A 20,408-nucleotide genomic window follows, 5' to 3' on the forward strand; every position below is an offset into this window, starting at 1 on the left:
CTTACTAATCATTCTTTTCAGCCTCATTTTATCTCCAATAGCACCCACTCTAACCCCCTCGCCCCTCCCCCAGCTGTTCCCCTACAACTGTGGATTGATATTCCCACCCTTAGCTCCCCCCCCCCCCCCATAACTGTGAGTTGATGCATATATTTACTGGTCATTTCTTTTCAGCCTCATTTTAACTCCACTAGCACCCACTCTAACCCCCTCCCCCCAGCTGTTCCCCTACAACTGTGGATTGATATTCCTTCCCTCCCTTAGCTCCCCCCCCTAACTGTGAGTTGATGTATATACTTACTGGTCATTTCTCTTCAGCCTCATTTTAACTCCACTAGCACCAAAACCACCAACTCTACCCCCTACAATTGTGGGTTGTTGGGATGATAACATAGCACGGTTCTCCTGCTCTTTTTCCCGAAGTTCTTGTACTCTCCTTAAGAACTCTGAAGACTTGGGACTGGTTTCAATATCTGTTGATCCCCTGTACACAGAAGACAAACAATTGTTAGAAAATCTTGAACTTAATATAACAACATGGATTGTGAATGCTGAATCAGTAGAACACTATACTGACTGATCCCCTGTACACTGAAAGGAGAGAATTGTTAGAATAGGTAGAACTTAACAAACACAAAATATAGATGTTGACAGTTGAAACCATAAATTTACACTAAGCACTGAGACAATGCACAATGTCAAGTTCATTGATGGTTGTACTTTATTTGATTTCATGATCATGGATGACAGTTTCCATGGCTACAAAACATCTCTCTCTTTCCATGGCCACAGAACACCTCTCTCAAACCTCTAACTCACATAGCAGTGAAGGCTGCTGGACTGGAAAATTTCCATTTTCAGTCTCAAATTCATAAAATGACCAGTCACAATGAAACCCATAGTGAGTTCAGTACAAAGGGAATTTTGGCAGACAGAATACTTTATGACAGATGGAGGTATACATTCCAATAGTGATTGATTTATTGATTAACACATTTAATTATTTGATTGATTGATTGATTGATTGATTGACTGATTACTGGCCTCATTTGAGACAGAAAGAAAATTTGCATGCTAAATGTCAGCATGAATTTACTGTCATGGAAACAACCGTTATTTCAATATCAAGGTGAAAACAAACTCTGTTGATGAAACAAATATTTCAGCAGTCATAATGATCAATTAAACCATGTCTGTCTTTGATGTCAGACATTGAATATTTGTGAAATTGGAAAATACCAAATAAATGGAACAAGTAGTGTAATTAATGAGAATAAAGCAGCTGTTACATTGACATCATAAACTAAATAATGAGGCAGAAGAATGGTTTGATTTTTAGATTAATGATCAGATTAGTAAGAGTTCAGGTAAACTGGTGATGATCAATACCAATGATATTTAACAGATCTGGTGTCAATCACGATAATTAAAGTCTTTTGATCAAATAAGTCCACTGTTTACAGGACACAAAGACAGTCTGATATCTTTTGGCATACATATGTATTGAAATCAGTTATAGTGCATATGAGAACACATCACATTTCTGAATTGAGATGGCTTCATACGATGACATTGAAAACCAGGCAGAGTTCTACCAAGGTACCGACATCTGCGATAACTCTGTCAGCACAGAGGAAGAATACACGAACTGATACTTCCAATATTTGATAGTACGAAGAGAATCTGGAAGCCACCATGATTGTATAAGCATAATACTGCTATTGATACCTGCATCCATGCATAGAATGCAATTATTGGTGTACACTTATATCCCTTGCATGAACAGACTCTTAAAAGTTTCCCTTTCATAAGGTGGTCTGTAACTAGTCAACCAAACTACGAAAGAACCCCCCTGACTGCTTGCCTGCCTATAATTACACAATGTCTCTCGTTTTCATGTCTGGGCCAACAGTGCCTAATCGAATTACCATTTAAAACCTGTATTCCAAACTTCCAATGAATGGGTAATCATTGGTAAAATCATTCTTGATGTCCAATAAAATTTTATAACATCTATGGAAAGAATGTATTGGTGAGATGACATGTGGTTTTGTAGCACTATGGTTGATGGATGGTATTGATATAACAGTAATATTTGATGGTTGAAGCCAGCACTTCTCATTATTACTTCAGTAGGTTGTGGGTATGGCTGAATAGAAGAGACAACACATCAATGATTTGTATTGATTGATGGATTGAAAGTACACTCTAGTTCCAAATACTATGACATGGCTAGTAGTTATCTCTTTGTAATATACACCTAGCTACATACAACAACCATACAAAGAATTTGGTATGGAATAATTCCAAGAGTTTGTGAAAACCATCAAACTTCAACTAGGATAATGATTCTTTTGTGTATGGATATTTTAGGCAAACATAATTAAAATTTATTAAAACAGTTCTGGGCGTCACAAAAAAACAACACATTTGGCTATTATGAAATCAGTTTTGACATTCTTAATTCAGTGTCTGGTATCTAAGTGGTGGACCTATAGCCTTGATCGATATATTTAACAGCCAGAACCATTAGAAATATTAGCTATGTTCAACTACCCTCTGATACAGTAACAATACCAAAATACAAATACAAAATACATGTATCATAATTTTAAAAATATAAACTGAAGTAAAATGATTATTTATTTATGACAAAACTAGCTACTTCTCTGCCAATATTGAATTCTTGTTATCAGTGTTTGATTGGCAACACTTTGATAACATCTGTTAATGTTATCACACTATGGGAACTTGACACATACTGCACATTTACCCATTTGTAGTTTTACCTGTGTTATCACCTAAATAGATATATGTACTTGAACCTGTAACACAGTGCACAGTCAACATGGTCCTATCTCTATGTATGCAGCCCTACTTAACCTCCACACCCCCATCCAATTTTCAATGATTTTTGCCACACAAATCACAAGTACATACTATGGCAGTACAAATACCCTCTAGCACAATGTATACCATGATGGTCAACACTTCACAGTGTAAAGCATATTGAGGGCACCGATGTGTTATTAACAAGTTATAAAATAATCCACAGGTTAGTCTTGTATTTGTAAAGTAACATCATACAGAGACACGTCATATTTTTTAGACTGTTGTTTTCCTCGTCTACAGGCTCAAAATATAATAATGTTGCGACTTGAATACATTTTCCCCTACCTGTATCTGAAAATTGTATATACAATAATATAGAGTGCATTGATACATTTGTAGTAGCAGGATTCGTCTGATGTTTTCAGTAGGAAAACAACAATGTAAGCAATAATATGTGTACCTGTGGGTGTTGTCAATCTATCAGTGTTTCTGTCTATACTTGAGTCCAAATTCCTAAGCATGTCATACTGCACATATTTTTTTAAATTGTCACGTAAAATTGTATACATAACTGAAAACTAACAACGCTAATGACTTGCATGACCTATTTGTACTCAACATCATTGACAGGATAGCAAGCTATTCATACTAAAATATCAATTACATTACACGTCATGTTACTTGCAATATGAATGTTTGCTGAAATATCTCTGCAATATGTTTTTTCATTTATACGTTAAATAAATATATATATACTTGTTTTGTTATCGACAAATACTGATTTCTATTGATGAATAAAATCAGGAAACAGTTTCATTTATCTTATTATCTCGCACAAATGTATCCTTGACATCGCATTAAATATTCAATATTAATATTTCATTCAATCTGACAGTGTTATTATCTATTTTTGAATCATTGAAATTTTCTTTGACACGAGGAAACATGGCTTAGTAGTCATGTTAATGAATTGATCATCAAATTATAACAAAGAAAAATGGAGGGGGGGGGGGGTCGCATTTTACTAGAGAGACCATAGATGCAAGGCCTACCTACATGTTAAACAAATAAACACATGGATGAAATACATCCAAGGAATTCAAACCTGTGGGAATGGTTTCAAAGGTTCTAAAAAACTATTCTTTTCTTCTGTCTAATTAAAGCATGCCACAATGACAGAAATCTGTAAGGTGTAAATATTTCATGAAGTACAACAATGTAGGTTGGTATGGCTTTGTGTTCCACCTGTCACCTATGTAACTTACACTGTATAACTGTCTACATTGTATGAAAATACACACCGGAACATTGAAACAAATCATGCCAAAAAAAACCCTGAATTTTTAAACATAGAACCAAAGTCTTAGTTAGAATGTTTAGATACCTGTTATCGAATTCCTTGTCAACCCAATATGCTAATTTAGAAGTCAGCTATTGTGAGACCTGTACTAGAATTTCGGTGAACTGACACAACTATAGCTGTACTGGAATATATTTAGTTCTGAGCACTGAATTCTAAAATATGGTTGCTAAAAGTCAAGTTCAATTTCAACATCAAGTGAAGTACCAAATACACATATTCACAGGTTAAATAGTATATGACACTTCAATGTATTCATATGATGTGCAAAATACACAAACCACTATTATCACTATGCACCTGCAGGGACCAACAATTACCCGTGATCAGTCTCCAGTACCATGAAAACCTCCAAAATATGACAAAACAGTGAACTATACATACCAGCTTCCAAGTGCCGGCCATTCCTACACACATACAATGATCATAGTAGTAGGTCTGCACAGCTTCAAGTCTCCTGTACACCCCATCCCCGCCAGCCATTATGTCTCTTTGTCTAACCTAGTACGTTTCTATACTGACAAAGGCAGCCCAACACACTGCCACTACATGTACTCTCATTGTCCCCAGCAAAGAATATTATATAACATTTGGACTAAAGGCTAAACAAACTGAAATTATAATGGTTGGGTCGCTAGCTTTCCACAAAAAGCTGGCTGTCATATTTACCTCTGGCCATGCATAGGTAATGACTTGGTGATTTGAAAGTCAAAGGAACAGGATGCAACTGTTAATTTGCACTGACCAAAATTAATTGGAAAATAATGCTGCAGACAAAACAGACGAAAAGTGCATGTGTATCAGTACAAATCATAGCAGGGGGTCTTTTACTTTCATTAGTACCAAACACTACATGGTAATGGTATCACAACCTCAATTATGGGATATTCATTCTCATATACATTTCATGATAAACTTTGGCAAAAAAAGAAAAAAAATTGTATAATTTTTATGCAGAGTTATGTAACTACAAGCTATCCAATACCCTTTTATGGGGAAATTAGCCAATGGTGATAATTGTGGTTAATGGGAATAACCAATTAACAGCTAGTAACTATACATGGAATAAATTGATAACAGTTTGGGAACACATAAGACATGTTATTGCCAAATGAATTTATCACCTTCAGATGTGATGAACATTTTTTTTCTCAAATAGCATGGAATAGCTAACAATACTGTCTGTGGAATCAATTTGTCACATCGCTGAATGAAACTGAGAACAGTTATATGAAGTACATCATTAACAAAATACAACTGAAATCAGACCAGCCTGGATTACTAGTATTTAGTATTGCAGTTGTGTAGTTCTCACACTTGTCACAAAGGTTTAGACCAGATGTGTACAGTTTTTGAAGAAGCCATAGATGTGGAGAAGCCATATATTGCGTTGTGTTGTGTTGTGTTGTGTTGCGTTGTGTTTATGATGTGTTGTGTTGTGTTGTGTTGTGCTGTGTTGTGTTGTGTTGTGCTGTGCTGTGTTGTGTTGTGTTGTGTTGCGTTGCGTTGTGTTGTGTTGTGTTGTGTTGTGTTGTGTTGTGTTGTGTTGTGTTGTGTTGTGTTTTTTGTGCTGTGGTATTCTGTGCTGCACTGCACTGTGTTGTGTTGTTTTAGTATCTACAAAACATAATGCTTTCATAGTGTCAATGAACTTGCGGTGTGTGTGTATTGAATGGACTGTTACATGACACATGTATGTATGTATATACAGGAAAGGGTCACAAGTCATTGCTGTTTGCCAGTGTCAGTTTCTCAAGTCTACACATCCACATAAAGTTCAACAATAATTTATGCTTTATCACCAATATCAGCAACCTGTTACAACACTGAGACTGACACACTGCATGGTTCAATGCAATACCCTGAATAGCACAATGTAAAATGTAGACATGACAGACACCTCTAGCTATATCACAACCACATCTGATAGCTGACACTGACAGCAGATTTCCACGTGTCTCTGACATCATCAATCTTTCTGTTTTACCCTCCCTGTACACAAACTCAACAAATATTGACCAATCTGCCCTTTATACCAAACCAAACATCCACTTCAATGTAACCACACAGGTTGATTTTATAGTAACTGTTTTAACCAAAACCAAATATGCATACTCAAGTCACTTTTCAACCAGAAATCACTGCCTACCTGTACAAGTGGGCATAAAACCATTCGATGGGGTGCATTTATTGACAGACACACTTACAAAAAAAGAGAGGTGGTAAGGAGAGGTCTTTGTGAGGTATTTGACACTACTAGTAAGAAGTGGTCAATTAGGACTACATTATGTACCAATAGAACACAGTATAAATATAGGAATAACACAAAACTGTTTCCAACATTATTTGATTTCATTTTCACCTCAAATCTATCTGTTGCAAAATAAACATTTCTAGTTTGGTTTAAATTATCACAACCATTCCGATGTTCACACAACACAAGATCATGCTCCCCTGTATTTTTCGAGGTTTTTTCCCTCAGAATTTCTGCATGCATGCACAATACATTTCATGGGATAATTCTATGGGAAATATTTGCAGAATTTCGTATCCTACATAGGTAGACATTCAACAGGAAATTAACTGAGATCCAAACAAAGGAAATATAATGTGGTAGAACTGGGGGCTATCACTATGATCTAGAGAGATCACTTCAGGTTATTTAAAATCTAACCAAGAGAGATAACAACAGCTTGTATCACCACTGTCTTATGATGCTAGCCTAGTCAGCAACAGATACACATATCCCTAGCCTTAACATTCTGTAGGTATAGATTAGCATGTAGCATACATTTTTAAACACTACATTATGGTACTGTCACACAGAGTGATCACCATTACCTCAATTTATTTTAATTCTATTCTTGATGATATCATGAATATTTTATATCGTTATGATTACTAACTCATACTGTCTGTATCATATTATATGGACCTACAAGTTGGGGTATACTAGAATGATTATGATTTTATTTCAACATATTAAATTGCAGGGTCAAAGTGGCCACATGGATGACGGTAGGGTATTTATGTTGGATTTTCAATTTATAAAACAATTTTACCATGGCTACCTACTTGAAAAATCAACGTGTAACAACATAGACCAAGTGATTCAATACATAGGAAAAGGTTAAATATGCCAAATCTCATGTTATTGTACTGTACACGTACAAGAATACACTTTTTATATACATATTTTTTTTAGCTCTTTACAATTTATTGAGTTACAAACACAGACATTGTCAATGTTGTTTCACATTGATATTCCAAGTAGGAAGCCATGATAAAACCGTACTATAAATTAATAATCCAACATAAATACCCAATCCTCATCCCTATAGCCACTTTAACACCTGAGAAAGTAGTTTGTAAATATATGACTGCCAACATCTAAGGTGTACAATTTGCTCAGTGTGATGTTGTCAAACCCAAACACTAGAAATCAGGATATAAGCAAGCATGAGTGAATTGACGAAATATGAAGAGACAGCTGGCTAGCGGTAACTGAGCAGAGCATGTTAAGATATCAAAAGAATGAAAGGTTTACTTCTGAAACCACAATGGCAGACCACAACAAACAAATCATCCATACATTCATTCACTCATTCATTCATTCATTCACTCATTCATTCATTGAGAGCCAACATTTTGCACACAAAATAGTTTTCAGATGACGTAGTACAAATTTCACGGCCAGCGGCGGTCTACTTGTTTTGAAACACACAACTCGGATGTCATGTACATGTGGAATTATAATGCCATGCCCGTCACACAATATAAGATTGCACTTTGTACGTCATAGTAAAACCAGTATAACAACAGTGACCACTTGTTGATTCAAACACTTGCCATTGACTGACCGATGCAAAAACCATTAACGACAAAGTTATACCTGGGGCCATCTGTCTTTGTGAGCGACATTATACACCAGACATATTCTCTCTATGTCTAATTGTAGTATAAGTACGTTTTTCCTGTATGCAAAATAAAGTTATTCCCAATAGATGCTAGCCTGCTTATAATTCTAAACTGACCTCATCTTTGCACAATGACCTGACCAGCATGTACCTAATCCAAGGCCAGGGTCCTTGTTAAAAACCAATCAACAAAATAAATTGCAATACCCTTGATCATGCACTTTTCACAAGTGTGTTTTGATAGAAAACAGTGTTAAGTTTACCCGGAATAGTAAAGTTCAGTAACGAAATCTAGTCAAAACATATTTTGCTTTTTAAATCCAATGCAGCAGAAATAATTATTTCACTTGGAGGTGAATATGAAAACTACCAACATCTGTCACAAACATGAAATCAAAACTGTGCATCTTGTCCTTATATGGTAGAAATTGGGCCCTGAAATTTACTGTAATATGATATGTTACACACCCATAATACAATGATTAAGTCACCATTATTTTGAAATATAGGTTGATAAAAAAAAATACCTTATTTTTACCACGACTTACAAATACACTGGTAGCAGACTTGTCCTTATACGCCACTAAGAATCAAAATACAACGTTTAGTTGTCACTGGATCTGAGTAGACATGTTTTTAAGGCTAACCATACAAACGATCGAGTAAGCCGCGCGCATTTTTGTTCACTGAACAATATATGACACAAAATACCATTTGAATGAAGTATTAACAATAGCAAAGGAACATGTACTGAGTCATTTATAATAAACATGTTGAGTTGAAGCCAATGATGATGAAAGGACACACCTTGTTGTTGATATCATCAAACCATAGTGACTGTGAAACAAAAGAATTAGGGGGGGGGGGGGGGGCCTTGGTACACATTTAGTGAGTATTGGACTAAAATAACCAGACTGAAATTTTATGGAAAGGGAAATTCCACTTTCATTTTAAGCAAAGCATTGTTCACTATATCGTCATTATGTGTAGAATAGAATTGAGGCATACTTGCCTGTGTTAAATGTATCTCTAAGCAATACAGGTAAAATAATAAACATATATACAAGAACAGCCTTACACTAAAATACTGTTAAATTAATTTCTCTTAATTTGCCCGAGAATGATGGGTTACACAGTGAGATTTCTAAAAATAAAAACGATTCACTAAAATATACTCACTTCGTATGTGTTCATATCGAATCCATGTCTGCTGTCTGAATGTTCAAAATGGCTGACCCTTTTGATAAACATAACTGAACCAATCACAGGTGTGCTTACAAAGATGATTAGGCAGAGCATGAATGGCCAATAATTTGCTCCAGGGAATCCTCCTCACATGGTAGAAATGTTGAAGTAAAATACTTCAGAGGAGGAATTCTCCCAAAATTACCGATTTCGACATCTTTGTTCTTTGCTAACAGTATTTGACTGAACAAAATGGGAACAAAAATTTGAAAGCCTTTGTTGATAGGGTAACCGGTAGTGGTATGTGCTGGCATGGAATCAAATGACTCAAACAATGCAACCTAATATTTCTTTTTGACTTTAGATACACAATAGAAAGTAAAATTCAAGCCTTACACTGCTGGTATGTAATGAGTAGTAAAAAGATAAAACAACAGACAGGTTCCTCATTTCGGTAGTATCCATATACAAAATAACAACAACATCTCACTAGTAATATGTGAACAAAATTTAGGAAACAAAAAAAAATTTGATTGAAATTTGAAAATTGAAAATATCTATACTGTTGATGGATGATGATGGATTGATTTGTGAACTTTATAATATTCAGAACAAAAATATACTGAGATGCCGTAGTTTGTAATACCGTTCAAAATGATGTCTACATGATGGAATTCACTTTCTACTATTCACACAGAGAAAACAAATACCAATGTCATTGACCAGGCAAAACGACCACATACTTTCTCATCTGACATTGGTGATTTTATCACTGATATTGCCTTCTTGTTGTTAGCCCCTCCTGACCCTGGGTCTTTGTCAACACAACCAATTAGGTTGGGCAAATTTACAAATGCTTTTAGCGTGGCAAAGAGAAACCAAAGTACCATCGCTTTTTGCTTGCAGCTCGTGCATGTCAAACAAACAGTATGAAATCGACTGCTTTGGAGTGATATACCTTTTCACTTCTGCAGCCATAAAAGCCAAAAATGCAATGACCCTAAACTTACGAATGTATTGCCACAGCAGACTCACTTCCGATAGTGATAATCAATACTCACTGGACTAGAAAGTGTTTGGACTTCATTTGTCATGCCAAAGTCAGACACAATTCATTTGATGAAAGATCCAAGACAACAAGAATTTTAATTATCATGAAGAAAAAACGTTTTGCTGCTAGGACACAAACAACACCAATGATACAAAAGTAACATACTTATCACCTTAGCAACCTGGGAGACCCATCTTTCAGTCAACTGAACCATCTCAGATGGAGTTGGTACATTTTCACATCAAATCGAATATTTGAATTACAACAATGGACTAATCTGCTACAGGAGTACTTGGCAATGTGTAAAAAACAACTGCTCAGATTTGTGCGTCTCAAATTCCCACCAAAGAAAAACAACATGCTCACTGTACTTACTTTTAGTCCATACTTTAATACAGGTATCTGATAATTCAATCTCAGTAAAACTATTTGAAGGGATTACATTCTGAGTTTCTTGCACTCCTACGGTATGACAAACCATTTATAAAAAAAAGAACTGATTTACGTGGCAGAACACAGCATTTGGGAAGTGAAACATTACCAACTATTAAACCCTGAATTATCAACATCCGCAAGTTAAGAAACTAAAACTAACAAATTTCAGGTCCTTCTCGTATAACAGTGGTTTCAATACATGGCTTGCAAATTGTACACCATTGATGGGGTAATAATGGCAATCTAATACCTGGTAACACTGTTTTAAAGCACATATGTTTTCCACCATTATCCACAGCACACAGATTACCGGTTCTCCTTGTAGCATCAGAAGTTGAACACTAAATATCTGGCAGATTACAAACTGATTGTAACAATGTAAGAGGACAAACGTCTGAACTTCAGAATCACTGTCTACGTTATACAATGCTTGACTGTAATCTCCCGATCCATCAGCACCCATTTCACTACTAGAGAAGTGCAACCAATACAGGTACCCCTTAAGTAGAATCATACTAATATACATTTCCTCACCTGTGTTCTCTGGTTTCTCAAAAACACAAGCAACCAACGATTGAGTATTTTCATAGAAAGAAACAACTGGCAACTGGTATACACAAAACTACGACAACGATGATGACGACGAGAGGGCAACAACGTCTCTATACATCCACCTGTGAGACATGCTGTCTGCAACTGTACGCTGACAGGAAACCCAGCTTGACTTCAGCTGCTGATTAATTGGCTAAAGCCAAGACAAGATTAATGTCCCAGTATCAGACTTTTCAGTGTTCGGTTTCAGGTTCATGATCGTAAAAATGTCAAGTATGCGCCTGGTGAGTGCTAAGTGCTAAAACCTGAATGACTGTGAAGTACTAGTATAGCCACAGTTAGCTGAAACATTTCACAGAAAACAAAATATTCTATAGATTACTCCGGATTGAGATCAACAAAAAATGTGACTGCCCAAGGTTGAAAATTACCCAAAATAATCACTCGTTAGAATCGGATCTGTGTTTAGAATTGGCCAAGATTTTGTTTATGTCCATGGTTCAATAGAGTGGTTTGACTAACTATAGCCCTGGCCTATTAAAGTATCCCTATTACACATATATACCTCCTGGGGGTTGCACACATTAAACACTCACAAACTATTTCATGGAATTTTACATGCAACTGTCTTTATTTAATTAACTTTCTGTATATAGAATGGAATTATTTTTCATCACCTGCAAATTTTGAGAAGCAAATATACGTGTAGTTGGTTTCTGGTACAATTGTTTTTGTATACTTTAAGAGCATTATTCTGTACTCCCCACTGCTACGATACTATGAATGACCCCCTCCCCCCCCCTCCACCACAGCATCACACCCTCTCGAACACACCACAGGCAGAGAACAGACAGTATTAAACCTGTGGACCATTTGGAAAGATAACAATATCTGTAACTTCCTTTCACAACCTTTGTTTACTTTCATGTTTACTTCTTCATGTAGTATCTTACAATTCTTGAAGAAACACCGAGTTATTTTAAATTTAGAATTGGAAGTTGTACCAAGTACACCTCATTATAAAGTTCAAATCATTTAGTTCCAGGGACATGTCTCCATTAATAACACATTCATCTTTCAGACTCAAGTCTGTTTCTTCCATTGACCTTTGACCTGCTCCCACACTGGAGACAAATTTTCAGGAAGTGGCAGCAGCATGATGGATAAATCACTACATCAGAGTGGAAAGGTCAACCTGGAACTAATTGGCAACCTTTTGAAACTTTGTAATCTTTCCTGAGTTGATTTAAAACAGAGCATAATTTGGACTGGTGGATGAAAACAAATGTATTATGGAATTTAGAGAGGTCAACTGGAAACTAATATCAGGCAATGTCATACCTATGCAAATCACAATCATGTATGGTGTAATACACTAAAATAGGTGTATACATTGGCAAAAATTTTCAGATCAACTGTTCAAAGTCTACAACTGAAATCAACACAACATGTTTATTTAACCCTGCATTTGCTCTGTATATCACCTGTGTTATCAGAACAATTTAATTTTTTTTTTATAATTGAAACATATACTGCAGTCGAGAGATCATCATCATTCACACAGAAATATGGCAAGGTCTTCAATAAATCAGGAAGTCCCAAACATTCTTTCATGTCTATTTGAAGACTTTATATGCCAATAAAAAATGTATAGAACTGATTTACAGACAGCCCTAGTACCATGATGCAATGTGGTTGACCTCTGCCTAGAGGTATAAATGTATACAGGTCGTGTTGATGTGTGTTTACAGTTTCCTTTACATTTCCTTACAAACATCCTGGCTAGAGTTACTATTTAAGTGAAGTTGTCAGAATAATTAGTACATAAGCTTTAAATAGAACATAAATTGACTGAATATAAAAGGTCCAATTTTTTCTTCAATGCCAGCAGGTATAACGAGAATGTGTGATTTGTAAGCATACAGGTTACAATATGCAAATGTAGATTTAGAAGTTAATATCTCAAATTATTATTGGTTAAAAAGAAATATGGTGTTGATGGTGGTGGTGGTGGTGGTGGTGGTGGTGGTAGTGGGGGAGCAAGATGGTGGTGGTGGGGGGGGGAGCGAGATGGTAGGGGTGGTGGGAGGAATGAGATGGTGGGGGAGTGAGATGGTGGTGGTACGTAGAGTAGCAAGTGACCTTAATTAATGAAAGTGATGACAAGTGGGCCTATAATAACACAAATCATCTTTGTTTATGGCTTATCTGACCTGATAAGATGAAAGCTACCAGATAACGTTTTTTTTTTCATTGACCATCCCCGTTGGCTTAGGCTCTCTGCCCACAAATGACAAAGCTGACCTGACAAGGTATGGTGTCTTCTCCTCGCTGGACATGATTATGCTGATTCCCTCTCTACTTCAGCAAACACAATTGTATCCATTTCAATACAGCTACATGTTTTTTTACAGAACATCAGAAAAAAAAACGTGTATTGTTCTATTGATTCCTTCTCAAGCCAGAACTAATAAATAAGTTCAGAAGTTCATCCAAATATACAACCTTGGATCTGAAAAGGGTCTGAAAAGATATTGTACAATGAAGTGATTGGACTTGTCGCGTGGTTATGTTGGTTGATAGTGACTGACATTAAGATTCTGTGGTGGATTCACCTTCCCAGCACATGGAATGCTACCCCCTTCAGATGAAGAATAATCTCCTATTTACCAAAATAAATATATTGCACTAAAGGCTGTAGGATCTCTGCATCAGTTCATTGGCCACTGTCAAAAGGGATGGAATGTTTTTGAAGCAACCAAAGAGTGCCGAATCCTAATGGTTGGAATTTCTGCTGCAGGGATACTGGCCTAGCTATGTTAAATGTTTGCTAAGATAAAATAATGCCGGTCCCTTCTTGGGCATCTCAGACATGCAAATGAGTTGGCATAAATTATGCAAATATGGCACAAAGTTTCAGTAGTGTGAATGGGTTATAACTTACAGGCACATATACATGATGTATGTAGTGCTAAAAGGGAAACCTATAGTTGATTCAGTGGATGAACATATTTCAAACTCTAAACATCGAAAAGGATTCATATACAACATTGTGATGAAATGTGGTATAACGACAAATGATAACATGATTACTACAAGTGTTTCAAGTTTTGTACTTAAACGTTTGCAATTGAAACACTTGATGGCAACACTTTGTTTGCCCTATGGCACTACGTTGTCCCAACTCTGTCATGATCCGTCAGGCCTATAGCCACAAAACACATAGCCAGGCACTCGAGCTGAACGTTTACTGTTTAAAAGATCATCTCCATGTAGAAATAGTCCCTAACTAGGGTCAAAGGAACACTTGCATGGCCTCCAGAAACAAATACCAAATAGACCGAATAGCACCACAAAGACACGACCAAAACATGCCAGTCTTTTGTCAGTACATGCCAAACCGATTCTTTTCAGCCTCCAAGTACAATACATGCAATCTATTTATTTCACCCCTACTTGTTTGTCATGTGTGTTTTTGTGTGCCAAACATTTGCTTTCCCGATGACTTCCCTACTATGATACCAATTCCCTTTCAACTGTGGACATGCCTATATTTATAGAATAATCCGTGAATTGACAAACACCTCAGTCCAGAAAATACCATAGCTAAACCAATGTTCTTAACTTAAATCCACCAGTTTGTATAACATTGAAATCTAATCGTTAAACTTGTATATTAGTAGTAAACATAACTTAAATACCAACACATCACTACAGCATGTGTATTTCAAGTCGCTATGGAGAAGTTATTTCCTATCACGGTCAAAAACAAGGCTTTTAGAAATCCCTACTGGGTTGGCTTTGTCTGATAGAAAACCTTGAGAATTCTATTTTGAACAATATGGATGATAAAACCATTCATTTTTCAATTCATATGACGGCTAAAGGTGTCTGTAAATGCCTCCTTTCCTATCGATCACAACATTGATACTACCTATGCTTGACTCTATGAGTACTTACTATATACAGTATATGCTTATTCAATAACTAGGAGAGACTGACCTCGTGAGTGCAAAGCAAAGTTAATACTAGTAAGTTTAGCACCTCTTAATATGACTTTGATGGAGTGCAACACAAATAAAACGATTCTTCACCATCTTCCAAGGTTTCAGAGGGCACAGTAAAAATTGATCACCCACTAAAAAGTTGAATCAAGATACTATATGCATGTCTCTAATACAATGTTAGGCAGTCTTCACTTCACCACAAACAGTTCACATGCATACACAACTCACCACATTTAACTATCTGTCCCCCACCCCTCCTTTTCCAGTGAGCACTTATATACATACTATAGGTGGTAACTGACATACTGCACTTTGTCATAAAGTTGTAGTTTTCAGAGTAATCTAGTGCAAATACACCCCTTCTCCCTCAAAATAAGAAAACAATATCAACTACCAATTAACTCTCCGAAAATTTTCATTCAATCATGTTAGGAATAAAACTAATCATTTGTAAGCTAATTTAAAAGACAAATGGCTAGAAGTGCCGTCTATGTTGAAATTTGGTCGACTTTGTCACTACTTTAAGATGTCTCTGATGGTGCAGGAAAAGATTTTAAAAGTGTAAATCATCTGTACAGCCTATAAAATTCATTCAACCCCACTTTTTCAAGAGATTAACTTTTATGTTGCCAAATATAGAAACTATCAGTCATTAATGGATTATGTCATTCTAAGAAGACAACTAGAAAACTTGGTGTTTCTTTAGTCAACCAAGAAAAGTTAAGAAAACAAACTAGAAGTAGTTGTTGTTGTTGTTGTTGTTGTTGTTGTTGTTATTATTATTGTTGCTATTGTTGTTGAAAACAAGTACATGAAATAGATTGGTAAAGCATTACAGTATTGTCCTTATAATGGAGACATTATCTATCATGGAGACTTCATTAAATTATGACCTTTGAGCCTTTGGACCAGACTGTCAAAAATGCAAAAAATGTACCAAGTAGACAATAGATGTCATACCAATGTCATTGTGTGACATTTTTTAATGTGTTTTTTTGTGGATTTAAGGTCAAATTTTCAGCCCTGACAATATCAATGATCTTGACGACAACTTGTACAGGTTCAAGGTCCCTGAAAATAAAACATTGCTAAATTACGACTATGATGGATAGAAATGACACATGGCTATTCAAAGTCGTATTTCTAAAAAACATTGTCTAGAGGCTATCCCCTGACTTTTATAGAATATGAAGCTCTCTACCAAGCATTGAAGGAGATCTTCAGATTGAAATGCATAGCCTCTAGACAACCTACACCAAAAATACAAGGAACACTTAATGAATTGTTATCTTTGCTTTTTTTGCTCATCAGTAATACCAATGACAATTACAACTAATCCTCAAACTGTATGATATATTTTAATTCTACTTTTGGAAATCCAACAAAATCTGTTGGTCTCAGAGAAAATGTGGAATTCCCATTAAATAGTGATGAATGATAACCTGTGATGACCTGATTGGTCGATAAAATAGAAAGAATTGCAAAAATTTGTTAGTTTATAGAATTTTTGATAAGGTTTGATCCTAAATGATAGCAAATGACCAAATTTAGAATTATTTAGTAAAAACAACAACGCAATTAGAGATAAAAAGCGATCCTGCTCTTAGATGAATTTGATTCAAATTCCTGAAAAACATGTCCACAAATTCTAAAATATTTTCTTTTAATACATTTTTGTCATAATTATGATTGTTTTTTAAACAATATGCTGATAGAAAATTCCATGAGAATTTAACCAATTCGTAAGAAATTCCTAAAACATTTGAAAAGTTCTCTGAAATTATGCATAATGAACTTTGTGGTGAAAACACATGTTGATAGAAATTCCAGGACAAAAATAGAAGAATTACCAAACCCATTCAAGATAAAGTTCATTGAATTTAAAAAGTTTTTTGGATGATTTTCAGGTAAACGTTTTAGACAACCGAGAACACCAACCTGTTGATGAACAAGAAGCTGTGATATACAACATCAGTATGGCTAGAACTATTCTTGTTCACGATGTCCGCCATCTTTCCTGTAGTGCTCTCAGGAATTACTTTTCTGGATGCAATATTTGGAGAGCTTTGACTAACAGCTGATTCTAACACCATACTGGTATACTGTTATATTCTAGTGCTCAGATGTACTGTGACTTCAGATACAAAGTTTAGGAGAACTTCAGCTGAAGACAACCCTACGAACAATGATGTTTCATCTAAGCACCTCCCAGGTGATATTTCTAAATTTATACAATTTGTACCTGTCATACCTGCCTTGGAACAGACAGTTATCTTTGCTAGCACATGTATGTTAATTTGTGTGTAGTAGTCTGACCTTGCCAGAGCAAAGGTCATACTCAGGTCATATATAACAAATGGTCAACGTGGTATGACAGATGTCAAAATTGTCTGATAATGCAACTACCTGGTCTGTTGCTATAGTAATAAATTATTGGATGAAACTTATTTCTTTCGTAGGATAAAGAAAACTTTTAAAGAAAGCATGCTGAATGTATCAGGATGGAAGGTCTGAAAAATCTCTTCAGTGCATGGGGTTTTGATATTCCCAGCAGGTAGACCAAGAAATCAATATGAGGAATAAAACATGGACAACCACGACTGAAAAGTTGTATTGAAACCAAGATGTCCTCAATTATCACATGTATTGGAGATTCTTTAGACTTATTGTCAACTTTTCAATAGCCAGGAATGTAATCCCATTAGGAATTTAACCTTGACATCCCCACTTTCAAAGATTGGAATGATCTTCATACCTGCATACCGACTCATTCCATTCAATTTAAGGTAAGATTTGCAAGGTAGAGCTACAGCACACAACCTTACATATTTGTCAGGTATTTTCCATGTATAACATTAATACAGTATTCTGTATACTTCTAGCTATATGCATAACAGAAATGTAAAAGACCTGACAAGCCAGCAATGAAATGATTGTTAAAATCAATACAAGTTTAGAAATAAGTCTCCCATTTCAAATATATTTTACAGAGGCATGCAGTACAAGTTGTACTTAATTTCAGTTAACATGCTATTTTTCAAAGTCATACTAGTCACATAAAACTTTAAGTTCACCAATAACTGTCAAAACTGCCTTCAAATCTCAACATATCTTTACTTGGGTTATTGTTTTCATCAATAATTTCCTTATTTAAGTTCAAGGTGTGGTGCTTTTTCACTTGTTTTTCTTGTGTTCCTCCATTTTTGAAGTCACTCATCTGATTCTAATGAAGGATCTCTGTATTTACTTTTGAGGTTTTAGGCCGGGTGTTGGCTTGCTAAGTTGAAAAGGTATGACAGCACAATGCACTTCAAAGATGTTATAGTCACTGAGACTGGGATCAACTTTCATTCATATGTACTGAAAACCGATGAAATGGAAAGTTTGTGCCTGATCAGGTATGAACTAATTTATGTAAACCGCCAACAGATCAATCAACTATGGAGGAATGCTAATGGTACAGACAACACACTTGAGGGAGTGGTTCCATCACTGTCATATACCGTACTACCACAACGGTTTCTCCCTTGTCCTGTACAAATCAACATTTACTTTATCCACAACACAAAAAACACCTGATGTCCAACTTGAATCAAGTGAGAGTTTGAGGCACATCACACCTGACCACAAAATAGACTTTATAATGAATTGTTCTGGTTTGTATTGATGGAAATGATCATGGCTGCTGTTTGTCCCATTCCTGTCTATCAAAGTCTCCTACTTGTTGTAATGCCATCAGATAAGTCACTAGACTAGACTTGATTTTCACATCCACTAGAGTGAATCTGTCACCAACTAAAAGACATGGTTGCCAGAATCCCCTTTTCACAAATGTCAAGTGATTTTTTCATTGATCTCAACTCCTGGCGATACTTTTGAAATAAACAAATCAAATTCTCCTTCTCACTGGTATGTCACCAACTTTCATCTAGTGACATATAAAAACCCTGACTTTCATATCCACGACTGAATCTTTCACCAACTGCGTTAGAGGACACACTTTCCAGGACCCCCCTTTTTTTCATCTTCAAATTTTAATAGATTTTCCATTGATCTCAACTCCTGACAATAGTTTTGAAGTAAACAAAATGCAATGAGGAATTTAAGTGTCATGTTTTGGTGCCAGCTGGATAGCCCCAAGGTTCTCAAACTATTAATCTCTCTTTGCCAAGCATTCCATTCACAACTGAAGCACATTTAAGAACTGTAGACACAGTTACTGGTCAGTACAAAACTCGTTACTGAGATGGACTTTTGAGATGAGTATGAGAAAACATTTCTGAAGTGTTACCACTATATTTCAAGTGTGTACAACCCAACCTTTACACTACCTCACTATGATACAGTTTTCTTTTATTTCTTTGTCAAGAACTTCAACCAAAATCATTCAGAATTTCATCTTCACATGATTTTATGTTTGGATGTTCTGAACAAGATTTATTACCAATGGAAGTCTCACTTATAGTCAAGTAATACTCTCACATAAAACTCAAATACTGACCTCTCCATCCTTATTAGACCATAACTACATGGTGTTAAAAGAAAACATGACCACTTCATTTCCCCCATCAACTCACAACCACAGTTTTTGGGTCCAAGAAGATTGTAAAAGTTTACAAAGATGGCTGTCACTTATCATTTACTTGACAAGTTGTCAGGTAGCCTAGCAACAGTGGATGCTGCAGAACTGGAAGACACATTCCAAGTCAAGTTTTACATGCCAACAATCTTTCCACAGTCCACACAGAGGGCAGTCTAAGGTACACACTAAAATCAATGTGAATACATTGGTACACCATCAGTGAACTCATCCAGAACTCTGGTCACCATATCTGTCCTGTCACAATTAACACTTGTATACACATCAAAGATTCTTAATTTTATGTGACAACTCCTAAAAAGAGAAATTCCTAGTCATCCACTGAAATATACCGACATAGAAATCATGAATGATAAATACCAATGGGAACCCTTTACGCCTACACACTGCCAAATAGTTCTATTTATTGCACTAAGAGATGTTCTTTTCAGTTTTATGAGAATCCCCACCAACAAGACAAGACAATCAT

General features: G+C 35.8%; 1 protein-coding gene across 1 annotated transcript in view; it reads right to left on the reverse strand.

The window, feature by feature from the left end:
* The window catches only part of LOC144439390 (uncharacterized), a 122,518-nt gene that overhangs the window by 21,923 nt on the left and 80,187 nt on the right, over positions 1-20,408 (reverse strand). Inside the window, exon 3 of the mRNA XM_078128677.1 lies at positions 302-484. Coding sequence (XP_077984803.1) covers positions 302-484 — 183 coding nt within the window. The remainder of the gene's footprint in view (positions 1-301; positions 485-20,408) is intronic.

This window comes from Glandiceps talaboti, chromosome 8, assembly GCF_964340395.1.
Source record: "Glandiceps talaboti chromosome 8, keGlaTala1.1, whole genome shotgun sequence".
Classification (NCBI taxonomy): domain Eukaryota; kingdom Metazoa; phylum Hemichordata; class Enteropneusta; family Spengelidae; genus Glandiceps; species Glandiceps talaboti.